The sequence below is a fragment of the Diceros bicornis genome, chromosome 6 (assembly GCF_020826845.1).
Source record: "Diceros bicornis minor isolate mBicDic1 chromosome 6, mDicBic1.mat.cur, whole genome shotgun sequence".
Classification (NCBI taxonomy): Eukaryota; Metazoa; Chordata; class Mammalia; order Perissodactyla; family Rhinocerotidae; genus Diceros; species Diceros bicornis.
The window spans coordinates 36,523,278-36,547,273 of NC_080745.1; the positions used below are offsets into that span (position 1 = coordinate 36,523,278).

At 52.4% G+C, this 23,996-nt stretch overlaps 1 protein-coding gene across 1 annotated transcript; it reads left to right on the plus strand.

Moving 5' to 3' along the window:
* Window positions 1-6,163: 6,163 nt before the first annotated feature.
* Window positions 6,164-7,173, plus strand: NEUROG3 (neurogenin 3). Its single transcript, XM_058542664.1, has 2 exons — window positions 6,164-6,299; window positions 6,461-7,173. Exon 2 carries the CDS (start codon window positions 6,462-6,464, stop codon window positions 7,086-7,088), a length of 627 nt encoding a protein of 208 aa, XP_058398647.1. The 5' UTR covers window positions 6,164-6,299; window position 6,461; the 3' UTR covers window positions 7,089-7,173.
* The last annotated feature ends 16,823 nt before the right edge of the window (window positions 7,174-23,996 follow it).

Genomic DNA, 23,996 nt, shown 5'->3' on the forward strand with positions numbered 1-23,996 from the left:
ACCCAAGGAGGTGAGGTGATCAGATTCCTCCTGCCCTCACTCCCAACTCAGAACAGTCCCAACACCCTTTGGTTCTTACTGCTGTTGCCTAGACAGAATCCCCATGGGGCTGGGGGTTGGTGGGAGGGGGCGTCAGGGCTGGGGAACAGAGGGGCCACCGAGCAGAGGGCTCACCTGGCAGCGCAAGCCCTGACTTCTGCAGAGGAGACTTCTCCCAAAGGAGAACGCCCCCTGTCCTGGGCCAGCTGATCTCAGAAACGTCAGAACCACATTCAGTCAATACCCCTCAGAAAATAAGGACAATCTGCGTAAGGCTGAGGGAGGATGCCCCCTTCTTTTGGAATAAGGAGAGTTCATCTGAGCTCTCAGTGAGGGTGGGAGGGGCACCTTTGTCTCCAGAAACAGCCCAGGAGAGAGGAAGGGGCTCAAGAGACGCATGCCCACCACCCAGTGTCCCAACTCCATCTCAGGACTGAAAGCCTGGTGTCAACAGGTATGCCTGACCTGTCACTGAGTGTCACAGTGGCCCAAAGGTTGCCTATGCCTCAAGAGTTGAAAGATGGAGGGGACAGAGGTGACTTCCTAAACCCCTCAGTGCCTGCCTTTCCCCACTATCATCACTCCCCCCCAGCCCCTCCACTGTTGGTGAAAGACCCACTGGCCAGAAACTCAGATCTGGGAATAGAGTGGGTGTATGTCGTGGGAAGGAGTTTCACTCTTTCTGGGTTTCCTCCACTCACAGCCTAAGGCCCTTTGATATCCTAGACTTCCAAATGTTGCAAAACTTGAAAAGAAAATTACAAAGTATTTCCTCCACAGCTTTTTCCTTTAATATATGGGAAACAGGCCCAGGTGAAATAATTTGCTCAGGGTGGCACAGGGATAGCTGCAGAGCCAGGCTGGTGTCCCCCATGCCCCATCCAGCGCTCTTCTCCGACACATTATGTTAGCAAAGCCCCGCTCCAGGAACTTGCATCCGACCCGCCTAGGAGATATGCGGGCAGAAGTGTGCCAAACGGACCTCTCCGGGTGTACCGGCCGGCCCCTAGTGCGCCCCAGGGGGATATCCACTCCTGGGAATCCCGGGATGGCCAGGGCGTCTTCACCATTCAGGAGTTTAGAAGCCCTGAGGTCAAGCGGGGGCCAGAAGTCAGGCAGCACTCAACCGTCACCTCCAGAACTTCCGACCGTCTCTGCTCCTCCCAGTGGCCCGTTTCCCGCCGCCCTTCAATCCGCGCTCTGAGTCCACAGCGGTGCGCTCTCCTGGCTCCCAGCGCCGCACCGCGCAGTGCGCCATCTCGCCAAAGGGCAAGCGCGAGGCTGGAGGCGACAGGAGGTGGCCTCCCCGTCTCGACAGTTTCCATTTATTCCTTTCTGGGGAGGGAAAATCACATAGCCCTGTTTGTTTCCCCAGCCGGGGCGGGCGCAAAGCCGGGCATATGGACGTCTCCCGCTCCGCATCTGTGTCATTGGTCGCGTTTTCTGTGGATGCCTGCGCGTGTGTAGTATGTATGTGTGTTTGAGACCGGGCGCTGGGAACAAACGTGCATCTGTTAAATTTGACAATAAAGTCCTGCAGCGAAGCTGCCAAGATTGGGGCCGCGGGTGGGGGTAAGGCAGAGGGGGTGGGAGAGAGCTGGAGTCTCAAAAGGCGAAGCCAAAGCGCCTGGCCCAGGTATTATGTAGGGAGAAGGTGAGGAGAGCAGCTGCTCCTTCTCGCGGGGTGTGTATGGGAGCGAGGGTGCGTGTGTCCCTGTGAAGAGTACACACCGATCTGCTCAACATATGTCGCCACAAATCACAGTATCTCTCCCCCTCCCACCCCCTACTCCCTCCTGACCGAAGGCAGAGCGGAGACAGGCGCTGAGAAGAGGCGCCTCTTCAACAGGTGTCTTGGTGCGCAATGCACCTTTTCACGCATTCACTGTCCCTGTCGGCGGCGGGGATAATGTGGACACTTTGTTTCCAGGCGCTGTGCGCAAGCTACGGACGCCCGGGGGGGGAGGCGGCCCTGGGCAGGGAGGAGGATCTGGAAATAAAGACTTCGGGCGCTCCCGAGGTCCCGAGCCCACTCCTCCCTTTGTTCGAGGACTCCCTGGGCCGGAGCTCCCTTGTGCGCCCAGGGGGGTGGCATATGGCGCCCTCTCACCTACCCAAGAAAAAGAACCAGACACCCATTCAAGAGCGCACAAGGTCCCTGAGCCCGGGGAGGGGGAGTCTCTGAGGGAATGGCCTCTCTCAAAAGCGAATGAGGAACCCGCCTTATCTCTCCCGACCCCACCTCCGCCATCCCCCTCAGCTGGCGCAGCAGCCGTTGGGTGGGGAGCAGCGCGCCGGGCAGCACCAGCCTGCGGAAGCGCCCCAGCTCCCGGCAGATGAAATATGGGGCTGGTGAGCCCCTGGAGACCATATGCTTTCAATAAAAGAAGACAAATAGGACCGAGATAGGCCTTGCAGCCAACCTGTTATAAATGGGTGGCAATTGGGCCAATGTACACGGCCCCCGGGGGGAGGCCTGCTCGGTGCCAAATCCATGTGTCAGCTTCTGGGACAGGTGTGCCCAGGGGCCAGGGGCCAGGTCTCCCCCCTCTGGGTTTATCACGGCAAAGGTAATATTGTGCTAACTATGAGTAAACAGTCATTGTGAAAACGAGGGAGAGTTTATCAGAGGCGAACTAGTTGGGGGGTGGCCTGACAATAAAGTTGCCTGCCTTGGGAGCAGGTGCCGGATGGCTGTGGGACTCCCGCAGTAGATGTTTTCCAAAGCACTCCACTTTACAATCTCTTGTAATTATTTATTAAACGAAATCTATTTATTATTATTTTAGCAAACACTGGAGACAGGTGGGGCTTTCTTTTCGTCGTCTCCTTTTGTTTGAAGGGCTGTTTGAAGTGGCCAGTCTCAGCCCCGGCAGCTCGCTAGCCAGATTTTTGTCTTCCCCTCTTTCAGAGCTGAGGCGAAGGCGAGAGAAAGAAGACCCCTCATCTGGCAAGCCATTAGCTATTCAGCCTCCTATGGCCCCCCTCCCTCCCGCTCCTGTCTCAAAGAGCCCCCCGGCACTGCTAAGATTCCCCCCGCCGACAGGAAGGCATCAAGGCAGACCGCTGCCTTCCTTCTTTTCCAATCCGCCCGCGTTTTCCAGGCGTCAGGCTGGCCTCTCCCCTGGGCCCCCTCAGTCTCCAGACAAGCCTAGGTCTCAGAGAGTCGAGGGGTGCAGGGGTCCCGGAGGCCTTAGAGGCGTTGGCTGGCCCGGAGCCTCAGGAACAGACTCTGCTCCCCGCCGGGAGAGCCGTTTCACAAATGCGGCCAGCGCGCACTGAGTTGTCACAGCCTGCGCCTCCGTCGGCAAAAGCACAGAAATTACTTTGGAGAGGGGTCTGTGCGTCCCCTACAGCAGAGAGAGAGGACATGGATCCTCGATCGCTACTCCCCCTGGAATCCTCGACCTCCGGCCCACATTCCTGGCCAGAAGTAGGGCTGCGGAGAATTCTTGCGTGCCGCAAGGAGACCGCTGCCCCCGCTGCTGCGCGCTCTTCGCCCTGTTTTTTGCGCAAAGCAGGAGTGGTGGTGGCCAGCCAGCGCTGGAGAGCTCTGAGCCGGAAGGGCTCTGGGGAAGCTGGATAAGAATTCCAAGCGGGTCTCAGAATTCTCTCTCAGTCAAGAAGGTTCACAAGAATCCCCAGAATCTTCCCTGGTGCAGGAAGCTCGCCCTGCGCCCCTCTCCAGCTCCCATTAGCTGCTGGAGGCAAGCCTGAGCCAAGGCGAGTCCTGTCCTCACTTGTCATCTGAGGGCCTCTGCCCGATGACAGTCCTGGTTGTGGGTTGCTCTTCAGGCTTCCCGGGGCCCATAGGGGTGCTTTGATCCCCTATGGCCAGGTTCTCTCCACAGAGCCAGGCTGGGTCCCAGAGCCTTAGGGAAACATATTTCCGATCTCCTCTCTCAGTCCCTAATTTGCAGGATAGAAATGAAGCAAGGCTGGGCTATGGGCAGGAAAGTAGAGAGATGGACCAGGAGTGGAGACTGGCTCCCCTTGGCACTGGGAGATGGGGCCGCTCCCTCTTTTCTACTCTGACCCTGTCATTCCTCACAGAACCAGGATTTCTCCTATTTTCTACATTTTGGGGTGTCTGTTTTTGCCTTGAAAAAATATTTTCTCCCAATCAAGGAGAAGCAGCTGGTGCAACAGAGACTCTAGGACTAGGAGTCTTCGGACCTGAGTTTTATGTGGTTCTGATAGAACTTGCTGTGTGACCTTGGGTGAGTCACTTCCCCTTTCTGAGACTGGAATTTTCCATCTGTAAAACGGGCCTCAGGTTCTCATTCTTATGACCAGAAGACGAGTTTGGAGCAAGTCATGGCCTAAGGGAAGAGCAGCAGCAAAATGTGGAACCCAAGAGCCTCGGCGGGGTCCCTTTGCTGGTCCTGTGCCTGACCCCAACTTCAATTTCCAGGAGGCAAGGGAAGGAGCCTCTGCTAACGGCCCACCAGCTGAAATCAGGAGGACAGCGCCCCAGTCCCACACAGTCCTAGAGCCCCCTCTCCCTGGCTCCCCAGCATATCCATCCTCTCCCTCTGCTTTTGAGGTAATTTCACCCTCCAAGCAGCCTGGGCGGTGTTGAGAGACCGTCATTAGGGCAGATATGCAGACTTACCTCGTCCCCTCACCCCATCCCCTCAGTTTCCTGGTCAGATCCTGCCCCCCTCCACAGCTTCTGGGAGGCTCAGGGTATCTGGATCTGCCAAAAAATGAAGCCTTTGCTGCCTGCAGAGGCTTAACCCGGGCCCCAGTCTTCCCCACCTCAGCTTCCTCCCCCAGGCATGTTGCAGTCAAGAGAGCAGAGCGGAAGCGAGACCCCTCACTCTGAGTGACCGGAAGCAGAAGACCACGGGGTGTCCGAGGCGGGGACAAAAGGGAGGGGCAGAGAAGAAAAGACAGATAGTGTGTTCAGACTAACTTTGGAAAGATTTCCAGACAGTGCTAACAAGGGCCTCGGAGAGTCCCTGCCCTGTTCTCACTACCTGATCTCTGCCTAATACCAGGTCCAGGAGGCTGGACCAGGTAACGCTGGCCGCTCCTGCCCGCCTGTAATTGGACAGGAGGACTAAAGAGAGAAAGAGTTGATCTTCCTCTCGTAGCACCAGCACACCACGGGCATTTAAAAGACACAAGGGCTCACCGTGAACTCCTGGCCCTCTCCTGACCCCTTCTCACCTGAGCTCTTCCCCCACAGGCCCTGACTTGAATGCTACGGTACTGTCCACGACTGGTAGGGGTGGAATGTCCCCTGGGAGTCCCACTACAGCCACCCTCCCTCTCTGGGGTTCGATGGACATGTCCTGGGTTTCAGATGGGGGGATTCAGGGAGAGGTTCTAAGCGCTTCCATCTGAGGAGTGTGGGGCGTCCTCTCAGGACACGGTGGGGGGCTCCTTACCCCCAGGCGAAGATCTCTAAGTGGCAAGGACACAGTAGGATCCTTCTCTGTGGTCGCCCCGTCTCCCTCCCAGAATGGAGAGCGTCAGTGAAACATCACCGTATGTGTGTTTCCTAACCTGACCCATAGTGCAGGAGAGCAGGTTGGCATCAAAAATTAGTCACTCCTGCAAGCTGGTGGTCAGGACACCTGGCTCCTTGTGCAGTCTCTTGCCTGTGATTTGGGACAAGCCGCCTCCCTCTCTGAGCCTGAATTTCCCCACTTGTAACACACGGAAATTAACCTACTCTACAGACTTTCCAAAGCCCCCTTCAGGGTACCAAGAGAGGGTCTGGACAGATGCCAAGGAAAGATAGACCATGAGCAAAGAGGTCTGGGGCGCCAGACGCGAGCCAGACGAGGCTCTTCTCACTGGGCGAGGCTCTTTGAAGAACCGAGAGTTGCTGGGACAGAGCCCGCGAGGAGAAAGCAAACAGAGCGACGCTCCCCTCCCCCGACCCCGGCCCTTTGTCCGGAATCCAGCTGTGCCCCGCGGGGGAGGAGCGGGCTCGCGTGGCGCGGGCCCCCGGCCCCGGCGCTGATTGGCCAGTGGCGCGGGCCGCTGCGGGGCAGGCACGCTCCTGGCCCGGGGCGAGCAGATAAAGCGTGCCAAGGGGCACACGACTTGCGGTTCAGGAAATCCGCGCCAGGGGAGAGCAACACAGGCCCGGGCTCCGCTTTGCGCTTCTCTTCTTCTTTGGAGCTGGGGCAACTCCCAGGCAGCGGCGCCTGCGTCTCAGCTCAACTTGCAGACGAAAAGGCCAGCTCAGCTCACCGCTGCTCTTGCTGCCCGCCGCTCTCTACCCTTTTGCGCCCGAGAACAAGGTAACACCTGGAGGCCGCAGAGTGGCGGGCGGAGGGGAAAAGGCGTCCTCTGATCCAGCGCGGGGTGGCTTTTTCTCGGTTTTTTCCTACCTGGCCCCGGGATCGGGAACTGAGCCTAGGTGACCGACCTATGCTTACCCGTACCTCTTACCCCGCCGCAGGATGGCGCCTCATCCCTCGGGAGCGCGAGCTGTCCAAGTGACCCACGAGACAGAACAGCCCTTCCCAGGCGCCTCGGACGACGAAGTGACCTGCGTCGCGTCCGCTCCGCCCAGCCCTACTCGCGTGCGGGGGTACTGCGCCGAGGCGGAAGGAGGCAACTGCCGAGGGGCCGCGAGGAAGCTCCGGGCTCGGCGCGGCGGGCGCAGCCGGCCCAAGAGCGAGTTGGCTCTCAGCAAGCAGCGACGGAGCCGGCGCAAGAAGGCCAACGACCGCGAGCGCAATCGGATGCACAACCTCAACTCGGCGCTGGACGCGCTGCGCGGCGTCCTGCCCACCTTCCCCGACGACGCGAAGCTCACCAAGATCGAGACGCTGCGCTTCGCCCACAACTACATCTGGGCGCTGACGCAGACGCTGCGCATAGCCGACCACAGTCTCTACGGGCTGGAGCCGCCCGCGCCGGCCTGCGAGGAGCTGGGCAGCCCGGACGGCTCGCTCTACTCCCCGGTCTCCCAGGCGGGCAGCCTGAGCCCCGCCACCTCCCTGGAGGAGTGCCCCGGGCTGCTGGCGCCTGCCTCCCCTGCCTGCCTGCGCCCTGGCGCCCTGGCTTTTTCAGACTTTCTGTGAAGGAGCCAGTCGGCCGCTAGGCGGTGGGTGCTGGGAGAGAGGGAAGGGATGGAGGCCGTCCCGGGTGCGCGGCGGCGGCCCTCACGCGAACTTGCTTCTCCTGCCTTTGGCTCGCTGACCCTCGGCGGGCCCAGGCGCCTGCAAAGGTGGCAGGCGGGTTCAATCCCCTGATTCTCTGCGCCGCGCCAACTGTAACCCTCTGCCGCGGCCGGCGCAAATGGGCATTGCAGGCTACGCGCCTTTTAGGCCCCCTCCCTGCGGCCACCCCAATATCTCGTGCAAAGAAGACGAGAATGATAGCACTACACAGCCAGAAATGCCCACCGTCTCCCACCACCCCACCCTCGCTCAAGTCTGTCTGTTGTTCTGTCCGTCTGTCTCTTACCTCTCCTCCCCCAATGAGATTTAATCCAATGTTTGGTCTCTCAGCGTTTGCTCCCCTCGCCCAGGGTCTCTTCTCCAGAAACGCCGCTGACCTTCTCCTCTGGTCCCTATCAAGTCCCGGGTTTCAGGCCGCTCCACTCTGCCTTAATCCACGAAGGCGATCCTCTGCCTTCTCCTCATGCACTTTCCTTCGGAGCCATTGCCCTCCTGGGGGCGGGAGACCAGGCTGTAAACTGAGAAAGCGCCAACCGGCTCCAGGTGCGCCTCCCCCGCCCCCCTGAGTCCCGGACAGCCCTTGTCTTAAAAAAAAAAAAAAATCACTTTGTAAATTATATGATATCTTTCAAAATGAATTTTGGTATGGTAAATTATATGATCCCCTTCCCTGTATTACACAGTCGTATTTATTGATGAGGTTTCACAGAGGGAAAAGTCTATATTTTGTACATAGATTATTTAGCGACTGGTGAATGAGATTTTGAGCGAATAAAAAAGGACCCTCAAGAAGACTGAGCAGGGTAACTCGATTGTGTGGAGAGGAGGAACAGCCTCTGAGGCAGCGGGGGTGGGGTGGGGAGGGTGGGTTATGTTGGGGGGGGAGTAGGGGGTGCTCTGTCCAAGTAGAGGGATGAGACTCTTTGTGCGGGTGTGGGGACCCTCCTTGGGCCTGGACTAAGAGACTGTAGCGCTAGGCTGGAGGCCGGGAAGATTGCGTTCCAAGGGCAAGTCAGCTATACACTCTTGGAAAGTAACAGCCGGAAGGCTCTTAAGAAATCGTTGATTCAGCCTCCCTTTTTTATTTATGGGGCAGCGACTTGTCTTATTCCAAACAGTGGTTTAGAAGAAAGATAAGTCTCCAAGTAGGACCGCTCACTGGCACTGCTGGCCCTAGCCTCTATGCCAATAGCCTGGATTTGGTTGCATTTGAGTAAGGAAAGGAGTAACATCCCGGCTGCAGGGTCAGGGCCCTCCGAAATACCACCGGCGGGCTGGGCATCCCAGGAATTTTCCCAAAGTGCTTAGAGACCTAATACATCTTCTGAGCGCACTTTAGGCACCGGCGCTGGGACCGCGGCGTCATGATTTGTGGGGCTGAGCAGCAGGGAGCAGAGAAGGTGGGGGGTCGGGCTGGAATCTGTGGCATCCCCAGACACCCGGCAGCCTTGATTGAAAGCTTATAAAGATACTGTTCAAGGTTTCCAGCCACGCGTTCTCTATTTCTCCCAAGGTAGAATAGGACTGGTGTGCGGCGGGGACTGAAACTTGTCCCAGGGATGCTGCTGGAGCGCCCTTCCACGGCTTCCGGGACCCCCAGGACCTCCGGGAAGCAGGTCCAAGCTGTAAGAATCCGCAGAGTCTGCCTGGCGCTGGGGAACAGGAAAACGGAGAGTGGGCCTACTCTGTGAATTGAATCCCAGAGGCCTCCTTGGTTAGCCCGGGGCACCAGGGGAAGAATGGAGCCAGCCCTAGTGGGGCAAGGCACGGTCAGGGGCCAGGACCCCCTTTCCAGCTCCTTAGAGCGCAAAGGCGGGGGCTTTGCAGGCATTAACGCCTCTGTGACTGTCTCTTATGCCCTCCCCTCTTCAGACTGAACTTTTCCTCTTTCCTCTACTCCCAGGTTCCTAAAAGTAGCTTGGAGGAGCTATATCTCAGTTATCAGGGGCTGGGTTTGGGGGCGGGAGGGGGCCTGCGGTAAACAAACGAATGAAGGAAGGTGTTGTTTCATTTCACTGCTTTAATCTGGGAGGAGGAGATTAATGCGTTATTGGTAACCTCTGCGGCAGCCAACTTTCCACCTGGGGCACCACCTGGGGGCAAGTGTCAGCAGCTAAGTGTTGCACAGACCAAGCCAGCGCCTGCTACTTGGTGGACATTGGGGGGAGGGGTGTGGACAGACAGAAAAAGTAGGAAAGTCCATCTCTGTTCTCCTGGTACAGTAGCAAGTATATAGACAAAATCTTTCAAGGTGAAAAAATTTGGTGCTGGGTGGAGGTACGAGCCACAGGATAGATGGTGGGACTGTTACCTGGGGCTGGATTGGGAAGCTTGTGGCAATTGGGCCAGGATTAAAGGTTTGGAGGGGAATTCCTTAAGCAGAAAGATCATTCTTCCTGTGAAAGGCTGTGGGAAGTACTGTTCAAATAGGCAAGGGGCTCCCTTGGTGCAAATGACCCCCTGAAGCTGGAAGAGTGTCTGTTGGCACTGCCTTGCAGGTGGAGGCACCCACTGCCCAGTCTGTCTCCTGCTTTCAAGGGTGTTTATTAAGGAGCCATTAGTCATCCAACACACACAGACTGGTCCTCCGCCCAACGAGTTAAAAAAAAAAAGTTTAACCAACTCAACTGCTGGGCTGCCACCTTGTGTTGGGGGGGATTTAACTCTGGAGCTTCTGTCAACTCTACTCTCCAAGTTAGGAGGAGGCAGAGGAAAACTTAGGGTTTGGTTCAATCATTGCAAAATTTAGGGTTCCTGTGCCCAGATGAGCTCCAGCAATGTGTGGAATCGCATTGAGGAGGGAAACCTCTTCCTTGCCTCTTTCCAAAGAGCCTCTCACCAGGAATGGCTGGGAAACATTTCTGTGAGTGGCGCACACAACTAGCCTAGCATCACCACCACCATGCCCCGCACCCCACATGGGCATTTTGCGTTCAGCGGCTTCTAAAATCAGCCAGCCTGCTGGCAATCTCCGCTGGAAGTCTGCCCCTGCCCACTGCACCCGGCCTTGTATGGCTACGGAGCCGCCTGCTGTCTGAGGTCGTTGCCTGCGCCCCAGCTCCCTGAAACTGAGACAGGGTCCCAAGTGGGAGCAGGAAAGACGCTCCAGTTGAACGTCTTTCTTCCCCCTCTTCTGCCTTTGTCTGAGCCCAAGCCTGGCTTCCAGAAAAACAGCACATGAATCTTGCGCCACCCCCTCACACCCCCATCCACACACACAAGCAGGTAGATTTATGGTGCCCTGCCCCCATCCCATTCCACCCCCAAGCCAGCCACAGTCGGAGGACAAAGCGTCCCAGGGCCATTGGAATGCTAATGTCTGGGAGCCAGGCCTCTGGGCTGGCACAAAGGAAGGCTGGGCCGTGGACGCACGCGACCCCACAGCCGCACTCTGCCCCTCCTCTCTTCCACGGGCCATTCTACCCGGCTGTGTGACCTTGGACAAGTCTGAGCCTCAGCTAATTCACATAAGAAGTTGGAGGGAGTCCCTACACCCTTTCATTGGATTTCTGAGCACCCAAGAGAAGGTCATGCTTACAGTGTTTGGAGTTACAGCCCCCCACGACCAGAAGCGGTGGAAAAGATCCTTCAGGCCCTGGCACTAGGGACAGTGTGGGGAGTGTGTGTGTGTGTGGGGGGGGTGCTGATTTTGCTGAGAATGTGGAGAAGAACAAATGCTGGGTAGATTATAATTACATTTTTACCATCATGTAATTAATATTCTCTCTTGTGTTCCTTTCCCCCTCCCCCCTTTTTAAAATACCTGCAGACGGCGCTCAAGAAAAGTAGTGAGAGGCCGCTAGCTAACCTTACCCACCTGCTGTGCCTTCAAAGGCAGAGAGCATAGACGGTGGGAACCTTGAGGCAGGACACTTCTTTTCTCAGGTACCCTCCTGTAGCTATTGAGGTGGGCAAGGCAGGATGGTCACACTCAGGGAAACAGAGACCCAGAGTCTTGGAAGTAGGTGACTTGCCCAAGGCCCTCAACCTTCGGTGAGTTATTGGAGCAAGCTCTGACTGTGACCCTGGCTCAATTTAGAGCTCTTTCCTCTGTGCCGGGGCAGTCGTTAGTTGTTTGCGCTTTGGTTCGAGCCGGGTCCTCCGGGTCTTGTAAGGCCAAGAGGCTCCCTTGCGCTTTGGCCGCTATCTGGACCCCTAGGTGAGGTTCCAAGCTCCTGTCTGTGCTCTCTGCTTCCAGGATGCCAGGGCCGATGTGGACGGAGATGCCGCCTGCCTGGCTAACCCGGTCGGGTCCTGAAAGGCTTTGGCGCGCCCCTGACCATGGTGCTGAAATGACCGCATTGGTTCAGAGAGCGAGGCTCCTGGGAACGTGGCGTTCTGAGTACAGAAAGCCACCCATCAACCTCGTCTGCCCACCTAGGGAGCCCGCTGTCAACATGTAGACCCAGAAGGCTGTCAGGTTTTCTTGATGTGGTGGGGAAAGCATGGACTCTGTTGCTACTCACTGTGTGACCCTAGCAAGGCCCTTTTGTCTCTAGGCGGTAAAACACCCCCTTGTTTTTGGAGCTAGAATTGAATGCCCAGGTTAGGAATTTCTGACAGCACCTGAGAGGTCTGAAGTGGAACAACATTGGAAGTTTAAGCTGCAGCAGCTCTAACTGGGAAAACTGGTTTGGAACTTTGCCCTCAGCAGGGGTCTCGTTCTTTGGGTTACAATGAAGTTTTAGTTATTCAAAGAACAAAGGCAAAAGGAAGTCCTCCGAATGCAGACACAGGATGGCAAGAGTGGCTAAGAACACCTATTTTAGAATCACACAGACATGGATTCAAAACCTGGTACAACCACTAACTGATGATTTTCAGTTAAACTCCTTTGCCTCTCTGACACTCATTTTTCTCACCAGTGAAGTTGGGACAATAAGTAGTAGCCACTTAATTGGGCTGACTAAATGTGCTTGCTTTTCTAGTGAAGGCTAAGCCACCATAAATGGTAATTATTATTATTAGCATCTTCATTTGTCTCAAATTCTCCCGGGTTTTTTTTTGGGGGGGGAGGGTGCTTTTGTATGAATTTGAGTTTCCTCGGCACCTCTGTGCAGTGCAAACTGGTACAAAGGCCCAGGGCCACCCACTGCTTCCTGGCAACCCTCCCCAGCTTAGATCTACCCTTCCTGAGCTCCAGGATTATCCCTCGGGCACCCCAAACAAGACATGTCCAAAATGGAATTCCTCTACCCTAACCCCAAACTAATGCTGCCTCCTGTTCCTGATCTCACTAAGTAGCATCACCCAGTTATCCATACTAAAAATCTAGGGTTCTTCTTCACTCTTCTCTCTCACTACCCAAATCCAATTAACCCTTAAGTCCTGCTGATTTGTCCTTCTCACTGTTTCTTGAATCTGGCCTCTCCTTTACCTCTTTATGACTGTTGCCCTAGTTCAGGCTTTCATCCCTCAAATGGAGAGACTGCCTAACTGATCTCCATACCTCTAATTTCAAAACTTTTCACTGTGCCTTCCATGCTGCAGCCAGAGTTCCCCTCTAACATGCAAGTATAACATTGTCATTGTCACTCTCCTGTTTAAAATCTTCAAGTGGTTTCCAATTATCCTTGGGATAAAGCCCATGTTCCAACAGGGAAGGATGGTGTAATGGGAGCTATAAAGTGATATGAATCTAGATTCAATCCTCAGCTGGTTCATTAACTGTCGGTATGACCATGAACAAGTTCCTTAACCTTTCTCTCAATTTCTTCATCTGTAAAGTTGGAATAATAATATTACCTTTTAGGGTTTAAGTTAGAGTAAAGCCAGGCTGCTATAATGAGCTCACCAATAATTCAATCTGAGGTGAGCATTCCAAGTGGCTGGGTAGCTCTGCTTCATGACATCATTCAGAGACCTAGGTTCTTCCATCTTCTTCCTCCACCAGCTCCTAGGTCCTTGTCGTTGCCATCCACGTGGTTGAGGCTGCATTGTCATGCGTCCCAGCTAGTGGGAAGGGGAAATAAGGCATGGAGGAGCCTTACCCACAGTCTTAAAGCTTAGACTCAGCAGCAGCACATTTCACTTCTGCTCACATTTCACACAGAGAACATGATCACATGGCCTCACCTAACTAGACAAGGGGCTGTGTGCATAGGAAGAAGTGAAGAATGGATTCTGGTGGGTAATGAGCAGTCTCCACCACAGGATTGTTGTCAGGATTAAACTACATTATACATGCTATTATTTTTTGTTTTTATCATCATCAATCACTTATGCCTATACCCAGAGTCCTGCTGCACCAGCCTCTTTTCCACAATGCCTTGCTTGTCTTGACATTAACCCTCTTGAAATACTGACTGCTTGAAGTCTTCCTCTCACACACACTCAGGTACCCCTCGCGTGCTTTTTTCCTACACTGCTCTCTCTGCCCAAACTCTCTTTCCCTCTTACCCTCCCCAAATTTCCAACACAGACATCTTCCCAGAAGCTTTCTCTGAACTGTTCCTCTCTCCTTACTCCTGCTCCCATAATATATTGAGCATATGAATATCTTTGCACTTTCCAGTAGCATTGTAATTATCTGTTTGTTCATCTGCACCCTCCACTGGTCTCTGAGATCTTCTCAAGGTCAGGAGCTGTGTCCATCTTCATGTCTCCAATGAGCACTCATTTTCAACCATATGCCACATGTTTTTGGAATGAACTGAGTAAGTGAATTGACTAAACGAATGAAAGAAAATTCAATTATTTGTTTAGAAATTTCTATCCTTCCCCAGACTGGCTACCACATAAAGGCCAATGAATATTTATAGAATAAATGAATAATTTACATAGAGACTCATTACCCTTCCTGCCTCATACCCTCTTCTGCACCAAAATAACCTTTCCTTGTCTCCTATGATCTGTTTAGAAGATGCCCCATCTGACTAGGCGAGACTGGGTTATCACAACAGTATCATTGTTTCTGAGAGCACTAGTAACAATGCCAATAGTCAGGTGTGGGTGATCCCCCCATGCGATGGTCCATTAGAGCATGGAGCTTGGCATCTACCTCAACTCCAGCACTTCCTAATTCTATCACCTTGTGAAAGTTACTTAGCCTCTCCAAGCCTCAGTGTGCCCACCTATAAAAATGGAGAAAACCACACCTACCTCATAGGGTTTTACGAGGATTCAAATGAGGTGACAGATATGTCCATACACTTCATGTGCTTGCCAGCAATTTGAAGCAGAACTCATTATTGTAGCCACCGCACCTCCATCTTATGCCTACAGATGGCTAGTGAAGGAGGCATGGGCCGAGACTGACTCACCCACATCAACCAGGGAAGGGTGATGTGACTTGCCCAAGCACCCAGCCTGTTAACTATGGAAATAAACTGAGGCTCCTGCTACCCTAACATCATCACCAGCTAAACTACCTCTGCTGTACTACTTATCTATTGCTGCTTAACAAATTACAAAAAAACTTAACTACTTAAAACTAGAAATATTTATTGTGTGGGTCTTCTGTGGGTCAGGAATCCAAGTATGGCTTAGCTGGGTGCCTCTGGCTCTACGTGTCTCATGGCTGCAGTCAGAGTGTCACTGGGGAATGTGGTCTCATCTGGTGGCTTGACTGGGGGAGGATCCACTCCCAAGCTTACTCACCTGACTGTTGGCAGGATTCAATTCCTTGAGCGCCATTGGACTGAGGGCCTCAGTTCCTCAGTGGCTTTGGGCCAGAAGCCTTCCTCAGTTCCTTGCCATGTGGGCCTCTCCATAGGGCAGCTCACAACATAGCAACTGGCTTCCTTCAATGCAAGCAAACAAGAAATAGAGGGACACCCAAGACAGAAGCCACGGTCTTTTTGTAATCTAATCTCGAAAGTGACATTCCATCACCTCTGCCACATTCTATACTCCAGAAAGAAGTTACTAAATCTATCCCACAGCAAAGGGGAGGGGATTACACAAGGGCACGTATACCAGGAGGCAGGGATCATTGGGGCCATCTTAGAGGCTGCCCATCACATTGGCAGTAGCAGAATCTTTGCTGCCTGCTTTCCACACTCCAGAGACAGAGAGATAGACATACCAGGGTTCAAAAGGAAAAAGCCCAGGTGATTTGACTCCTGGGGCTAAAGCAGATGTACCCCAGTACTGGGTTGCCTTCCAAGAAGGGCCCAGGAGGGGGGAACCACTCAGTGAGCATTTAAGCCACCTCCGCTGATCTCTGACATCCATTTACTGCTTTCACAGGCCTCCCCACCCCCACTCTCAGAGGCAGAGATTTAGGATGTCTGGGGCCTGGACACCGCACCCACTGAAGGGAAATTTACTGCCTCTAGAGAACCAGGGCTTGACTTGGGGTCTTGAATGCATCTTTTTCCCCTTTGCCTCTGCTTTATTAGGTTAATCATTGCTTGAATCGGTTGCCATGGTTTGGGCAAACCCATGGCGACTCTATAATGAAGCCTGAAAGACTCGGACCCCATTTATCATCCTCAGTGTTTGGGAGGCCCAGAGCCTCATTTGCCTCCCCCAGTGTCTGGGCACCACCCTTCTGCCTGGGGCCCCAAGGCCCCTTTTGAACCAGGAATGAACAGGTGGTGACTTGAAAGAGAAGAGGAGACCCACACAGGTGGAGTGAGCAGTGCAATGCACATTCCCTACCACACACACACACATACACACACACTTATATTTTCCACTCCAGGAGTCCAGACACAGACCAAACACACAGGCAGCTCTGCCAGACTCTTTCTGGAAAGTGGGAAGCAAAGAGTGATCTTCAGTTAGAAGGGGTCCATGGCTGCCCTTAGAAATAGGAGACTTATGTCTTGGCAGATCCAAATGTGACAACCTTTATTCCCTGGACATAGATTGAGCAGCATTGCAATCCTGCAATGAGTTGGAACTGATGGGGCAAGGCCTAGTAGGGAAATGAAGGCATACAGAGGGTCAGCAACATGTTCAAGGTCACCCAGTGATGGTATAGCCAGGGTAGGACCCAGAGCCAGTAAAATTTATTATGTAAAATTTCAAAAATAAAGAGAAGAGCATAATGAATTCTCATGTATCCATCACCCAGATTCAACAATTATCAACTCAGAGCCAATTATATTTCACCCACACAACTTCCCACTTCGCCCTGCACTACCTCCATGGATTATTGTGAAGCAAATCCTAGACATCATCCAATTTCAACCATAAATCCTTCCCCAGTATCCTTTTTTGCTCAGCATAAACTGCATAATAGAGTGTAGCAGCTGACAGCATTGACTCTGAAGATTGACACTCTGGGTTCAAACCTGAGCTCTGCCCTTCCCAGCTGTGTGACCTTCAACTAGTGACCTAGAGTCTCTGAGCCTCAGTTTCCTCAACTATAGAAGGGTGCAATGTTACCTCTCTCATAGGGTAATTGTCAGGATTAAATGAAATAACACAAGACAGGTGCTCAGCACCTGTGCCAGGCACAGAGTAAATAGTGGCTTTTATTGTTTCCATCCTTGTTGCCGCTGCACCACCAATAGTGGCCGTGGTCTGGCAGGACTCTTGGTCTCTTGGTCTCCAACATCCAGGTCTCTTGGTACAGTCCCCTGGCATGGAGGCAAGTGCCTCATCACTTCTCTCTCCCAGGAGAGAGAAAACAGACCTCAGCAGTGGACCTGGCCCCAGGTGCTGATGGCCCCCGGCCTCTGCTGCTCACAGCCCTGCTCAGCTCTGCACCATGAAGCCCTGGACCAGCAAGACCAGGCCCCCTTGTCCTCTTCTCCTTGTGTCTTTAGGCCTTCTGACCTCTTTGCTGCTGATCCCATTCCTGAGCAGGTGCCAACATACCTGCCTGAAAGTTGCATGTGTGTGTGCACATGCCTCTGTGTGTGTGCGTGCATGTGTGCCTGAGTGTGTGTGCTGTCCCTACATGCAAACTAGCATATTCTCATGCTTTCTTGTGCTTAGCCTGTGAGGGAGACCCCAGAAGGAGACGAAGGCCTGCCCTCTTGCAATTCATGGTTGACTGACACAGCCCAGAGGAAAACTGGTCAGACGAAGGCGTGAAGACACAAGCACAGCACTGAGACCTCCTGGAGGAGGTGGGGAGAACACCAAGCTCTGCCAAACACAGAAGGTTGAGAGAAGAGAGGGGCAGGCAGGGTGCTCCAGGGAGGCCAAGGGCATGGGAAGGGAGGCGGTCCATCTGGGTTCGTTGTTTAGGTTAGGCCTAGCCCCAGTAGCTAACCTCTCCAGGAAAGACTTATTCCAGGAAATCACCCACACCCCCAGGATCAAAGCTCTGCAGGGTTCCCTGGGCTGAAAGGGCATCCTCCCCTCCCCCACTAAATCTCCCTTTTCTGACAGCAACTGACTTTTACTGAGGGTTTGCTATGTCTAAGCACAGTCCTGGTGCTTTCTGTTAATCAGTCTATGAGATCAGAATTATTATTCCCATTTTAGAAATGATGAAACTGAGGCTGAGAGCAAAGAAGGAACACGTTAAAGTTACCCATTAAAAGGTGCAGTGGATTGAACCCAGGCCCCCTTGACCTAGAGCTGCTTCTCTTAACCCCTGCTACATGGCACCACTGACTTTTCCTTTCACAAGTTTTGATTTGGGACATTTTCTTTTTTTTTTTTTTTTTTATAATTTTATTTATTTATTTATTTTTCCCCCAAAGCCCCAGTAGATAGTTGTATGTCATAGCTGCACATCCTTCTAGTTGCTGTATGTGGGACGCGGCCTCAGCATGGCCGGAGAAGCGGTGCGTCGGTGCACGCCCAGGATCCGAACCTGGGCCGCCAGCAGCAGAGCGCGCGCACTTAACTGCTAAGCCACGGGGCCGGCCCTTGGACATTTTCAAACATGCACAAAGTAGGGAGAATAGAATGACGTGTCCTCATGCACCGTCACTCAGCTTCCGCAGCCATCAATTCATGGCCAACCTTGTTTCATCTATTTGCCCCAACCCCCATCCTGCACACACACTTTTATTTTGGTGTGTGGAATATTTTAAAACACATTCCAGATATCTATAATCCCACTTGTAAATACTTCAGTGTTCATTTCTAAATGATGGGACGTTTTAAAAAAAAATGACCACCAAGCCATTTTTTATACCTAATGCAATTAACAATTCTGTAGCATAATCTAATATCCAGTCATATTCAAATACTTCCAGTCATCTTTTACAAAAATGTACAAACAAACAGAAAACCTCCCATCTTGGAATCTTCTCTCTCCCAGATCTGCTGGAGGCCAGGGCCAAGGCCAAGACCAAGGCCAGGCCAGCCTTGACTCCACGGCTTGGTGGGACTGGCCTTGGGCAAGTCAATCTCCTCCCTTCCCTCCCCACCAGCCCTGCCCTAAAGTCTGGTGACCAACCATCCTGGTTTGTCCAAGACTTTCCCAGCTTTCTCTCTGAGAGTCCTCTGTCCCCGGCAAAGCCAGATGGTTGGTCACCCTACAAGGAGCTAGAAACCTGGTCCCACCCCAGCCCTCCCTCCTCCTCCTAGCTCCAGTGTGGTGTCACCCACTGAGAGCAGGGAGAGCCCGCCACTGAATTTCAAGGGCCTTGAAATAACAAATAATTTACGGAAACCTTGGAGGAGAGGGCCCGAAGCCCCCCAGCCGAAGCCCCCCAGCCGCCAGCAGAGAATCAGGAGCTTTTCACACCCAGGGGACCAAATTCAGCAGTCTCCTCCCTCCGTCTTTTTCCCCTCCCCAGATCTAATGATAATCCAAAGAGTTCCTGATAGGGTTTTAAAATATGCTCTTCATTCACCATCCACCAAGCATGAAAATCCAGCTTGTTTGTCTCCATTCTTCCCCCTAAAGGCCTGGCCGGCCTCGGGCCTGCAGCCGCAGACCTGTCACTCACTTCTCACTTCCTTTTGTTGGATTGCCTTTATTTCATTCTTCTGTCTCCTCCGTGCACCCTCCGCTCTCCTCCTCATCCATCCCTGTCCTTCCCCTCCGCCCTCCCCCAGCACTCCCCAGTTCCTCCGTCCACACAAAAAAAGCAACAGACCAGTCTGGGAATTTCTTTACAGTCCCTGACCCTCGCCCCCAGCCAGCATCTTCTCACTCATTGCTTTTAAAAAGTGGGAGCAAAAAGACAGCAGCAGCTAAAAAGGACTTGGGATGGAAGAACAGAATTGCCTCATGCCCTGGCTGGAAATGGCCTCAGGGACCCCTGAGTCTTGTCCTTTGGCTTCACAGCCATGGAAACTGAAGCCCAGAGAGGGGAAGAGATTGGCCCAAGGTCACACAGAGTTAGTGGCGGAGCAGGGTCCAGAGCCGAGTGTCCCAGCTTCTCAGGCTAGACCCCCCACGCAGGGTTGATGGCTACTCCTCTGTCCCCGTGGCACTGAATTTATTCCCCTTTTATGACTCTTAACTGTCTGGGCCGAGGGTCATAGCCTGAAGGCAAGGCCATGTCCAGTTCACCGCTGTGACGCTCGAATGCTTAACTCATCGTAGGCATTCAGTGGTGGTGGTGATGTTTTTAATGAAATTGAACTGCAGAAATGTGGGCTCAAGGCTGCCCCCTACTCTTTGGACCTCTTTTCAGCTACCTTCTGGGCCATGGCTTTGTTGCCAGGCGCAGGGTATTACCAGGGGACATCCGGGGGAGGGTAGGTAAGAAAGGAGTGTGTGTTTAGCAGTCAGACCCCTTAACAGCAATTTCCCCTTGTAAGACAATCAATGCTGGGGGGAAAGGAGAGACATTTCCCCCCCTCCCCACCATCCTCCAGGGGCAGGGCAAATAGAGCAGGGAGGGAGCTGGCAATGGGCATCTCATCTGGCACAACATGGGAGTTAGAGGAGCAGGAGGGTTTACAGGGGATCTTGTGGTGGTCTAGTGGTTAAGATTCAGTGCTCTCACCACCGTGGCCAGGGTTCATTTCCCAATCAGGGAACCACGCTACCCATCTGTCGGTTGTCCTACCGTGGCTTGTCATACTGTAGTGGTTGTGTGTTGCTGTGATGCTGAAAGCTATGCCACTGGCATTTCAAATACCAGCAGGGTCACCGTGGGAGACAGGTTTCAGCAGAGTGTACTGCTAGGAGTCAGAATCAACTCCACGGCACTAACAACAACTGGTTCCTTCAGTCCTCAGTGAGTGTCGCCTATGTCCCAGGCCCTGAGTAAGTGACAGGAAAAAAGGGGTAGGCTCTGGTCATGGAGCTACATGGGCCTGAGAAGGGGGGGCGGGTCAGATTCACAAGCACACCCTCAGTCCTCTGTGACCTGGCCCAGGCCACCAACTTGAGGCTCCACTGCTATGAATGGCACCACTAGCCACTAGCCACCCACCTGCCTAAGCTAGAAACCTGGGTGCCAGCCTCACTTCGGCCCTGTGGATTCTGCGGATTCTACTCTGCGATGTCTGTGGAACCCATTCAGCCTCTCCCACCCTGCTGTCTCCTTCACTCTTGACTGCACTGGTGCCCCAGCCACACAGAGGTCCCTGCCTGGAGCCTCCCTGTCACCTCTCCCTCTGGTCCAGCCCACACACCATAGCCTAATCTCACTGCAGCTCATGTCTCTCCTCCAAGCTTTCCATGGAGAGGAGAGAGCCGCCTACCTCTTTAGTAGGTCGTAGCAGTCACGTGGTCAAGAGCACAGCTTTGGGGTCAGGCTCCCCGGGTTTAGATTACCGATCTGCCACCTACCAGCTTGGTGACCTTAGGCAACCTCTCTAAGCCTCAACGTCATTTGTGAAATAGGGATAATTATAGCACTTCTCTCATAGGATAGTTATGAAGATTAAATATAGGATCTACAGTGTAATACAGTATACAGTAAGTATAACCACATACAATATAATAACATATAAAAGCAGGAGACTGCATGAGACCATCAGTGAATGCCAGCTGTTGTCACTGTTGTCACGATTGTTGTCTTTCTCTACTTTAAAATTCTTTCTCATGTCCAGATATTACTGTAACTATTTTTCAAATTGACCCATCCTTTCTTGTCAGCGGTATTATCAAATGTCTTAAAATAGTCAAACTTGTTGGCCCAGAAATTCCTCCCAAGGAAATTATCAGAAATTGCCTAAGAATGTTTCGACAAAGATATCCATAACATCATTGTTATAATGGTAAAAAATTAGACACAAAGGAAATGTTCAACCACAGAGGACAGATCAGATTATTTATATATTCACTCAATGGGCTACTATGCCCCACTGAAAATTGTGTTGTAAAATAATGCTTGTTAACATGGGGAAATGTTCACAATATATAGCTAAGCAGATAAAAACCCTGGATTTTCAGCAAGATGGTGGACAGGGAAACTTGCAGATCATTCCACCACAAAATATCTATAAAACCTGGATAATAAGATGACAAACATTTTTTAGAGGTACAGTATGAAACTATTTGCACAAAAAATATATGTATGTTTATGCTCTGGAAAAAATCTGGGACGATATCCACCAATTTATTGACTAGATAATGCGATTGCAGAATTTTCTTTCATTTCTAAATCTTGTTACATTTTGCACTGAGCTTGTACTAGTTTCTAACTACAGGGAAATGTTATCATTTGAAAGTTTTAATTAATGAATACAGTGGTATTTCAATTTTAAAATATGCCTTTGAAAGGATGGCAGGAGTGGCTTCCTTCACAGGGAACATCTGAGCAGAGAGCGTGGCCAGGCCAGCTTGGATCAGAAGGGCGTGGTACAGGCAGTGTCAGGCTGAGATGTCAGGGAGCAAGGAGCAGGGGGGTCTTGAACTCCCACCTCTCAACTCAAAGGCTGATGACCTGTCCTCTTCCCTTTCCAGTTTCCCACTGTACCACTCAGGGTTTGGGGAAGGGATATAAAGGAAGTGGAACCAGTCCATCGCACTCGGCTTGGTCGGGCTCCTCCCATGTGCCCTGAGCTCTGTGGTGGCTTCTCTGGGAATTCAAGGTAGATCCAGGCCTTAAGCACCTGACCTGCTCAAGAAATAAGCTTTTCTGTATAAAAACATTTACCAGAAACTGGGGTTTATTTGGTTAAACATTAAGGTGGTACTTTTAAAAAATTTGTAAATATTTTAGATAAGAATCTCTCCATAGTAAGTTGAACAATGACCCCATCCCCCCAAAAAAAGATATGCCCGCCAGGAACCTGTAAATGTGACCTAATTTGGAAGAAGGGCCTTTGCAGATGTAATTAAGTTATGAGTCTGAAGATGAGATCATCCAGAATTAGGTGGACTCTAAATTCAGTGACAAGTCCTTATAAGAGACAAGAAGAAGAAACAGACACTGAGACACAGAGAAGCCCACGTGAAGACAGAGGCAGAGACTGGAGTTATGTAACCCCGAGCCGAGGAATGCCAGGAGCCACCAGAAGCTGGGAGAGGCAAGGAAGGATTCTCCTCTAGAGCCTTAGGAGAGAGCAGGGCCCTGCCAACACCTGGATTTCAGACTTCTTGCCTCCAGAATTGTGAGAGAATAAATTTGTGTTTTAAGCCACCCAGTTTGTGATAATTTGTTATGACAACTCCAGGAAATTAATATACTTTGTAAAAAATATTGCATCTTCTGCGCCTCCTTACACAGAGCACGTGCCGTCCGTCAAGCGTGTGGCAGACGTCAAAGCTCAGCAAATGTCAGCTCCCACGCCCACCTGTCCTGAGGATCAGGGAGCCATGACAAATGTCATTTGTGGCCCAGTTCCATGCACTCCCGGAGCCCCAGAGATGTTCTCACCTCTCCGTCACATGACTCTGGACTGCTGCGGGGACTGAGCTCTTCTCTCTGCTGTCCTGGTCCTTAGCTACTCTAGATTGCCTGGCTCTGGCAGCTGACCATCCACTTTCTAGTTTGCTGCCCCCATCATGTATGGCCTGGGGAGCCAGTTGTCCAAGCTCAGTGGGATTGCATGCAAAAGAAGAATAAACGGAATTTAAGCGAGGAGCTGTGGGCCTTTCTTTTGAATGGCATGTGCGAGCTTTGAGTCTTCCACTTGGCGCCATCAGGATGATGCCAGAGGACGGGAAGGAGGGAGGCCTTATCTAGTAGGGTGGCAGATGAGGCGAGACCTCTTGGTACCAGCTGGGGGACTCTCAGAATACAGATATCAGGGTGGATGCAAACGCGCTGCAGGGGGCATGGCACCCAGCCTCGAGGCTTGTCAGAGGAGAGAGTTTCTAGAAGGATGGAGGTGGCCCAAGCCAGGTTGGGGGAGGATTCCCAGGAGGCCACCTGGAGGAGGTGGAGCTTTGAAGGAGGGAAGAACCTCAGGACAAAGAGGCAATGACAGGCAGTGAAATGAGCATGGGATTTGAGCCCAACGATCTGGTTCAATCCCAGCCCTGTCACTGTTAACAATTGGTGACTATCCTTTCAGACTTTTATATATGAAGAAAAAGTTATACTCTACTTTTGTCATACTACGCTTATTTCACTTAATATATTACAAACGCTTTTCAATCTTAATGAAATATAGATCTACCTTGTCATTTGAATTGCTAATTGTTTCCATTTTCTCATCTATAAAAACGTTAGTATCTGATTTGCCATGTTCCTGGGCTTAGGGAAGGTTTGAATGAGGAAACGTGTAGTCTGTGTGTGGCTCGTGGACATGTGCAGATTGGATTTTATTAGCCGTCCTGCCTAGGGGACTATAGCTCAAAGGAGCAGTGTGGACCAGGGGAGGTGGGGCGATGGTGGCAGGACAGAGAGCAGCCTTCCTGCAGCTCATCCATCAGCTCTGACAAACCTGGCCCCCTGCGAGGGATCTGGACCCAGCTGCTGAGCAACGGCAGGTATGGAGCAGGAGCCCCTCCCTGGGCCCTTGGCACCCTCCTCTTAGGTCAACAGACAGAGTGGGCTCTGTTGGCCAGGTCAGGACAGGGAAGATTAATGGAGCAGGTGC

Excerpts from the sequence above, each read along its gene's own strand:
- NEUROG3 (XM_058542664.1), top strand. The coding sequence starts at position 6,462 with ATGGCGCCTCATCCCTCGGGAGCGCGAGCTGTCCAAGTGACCCACGAG.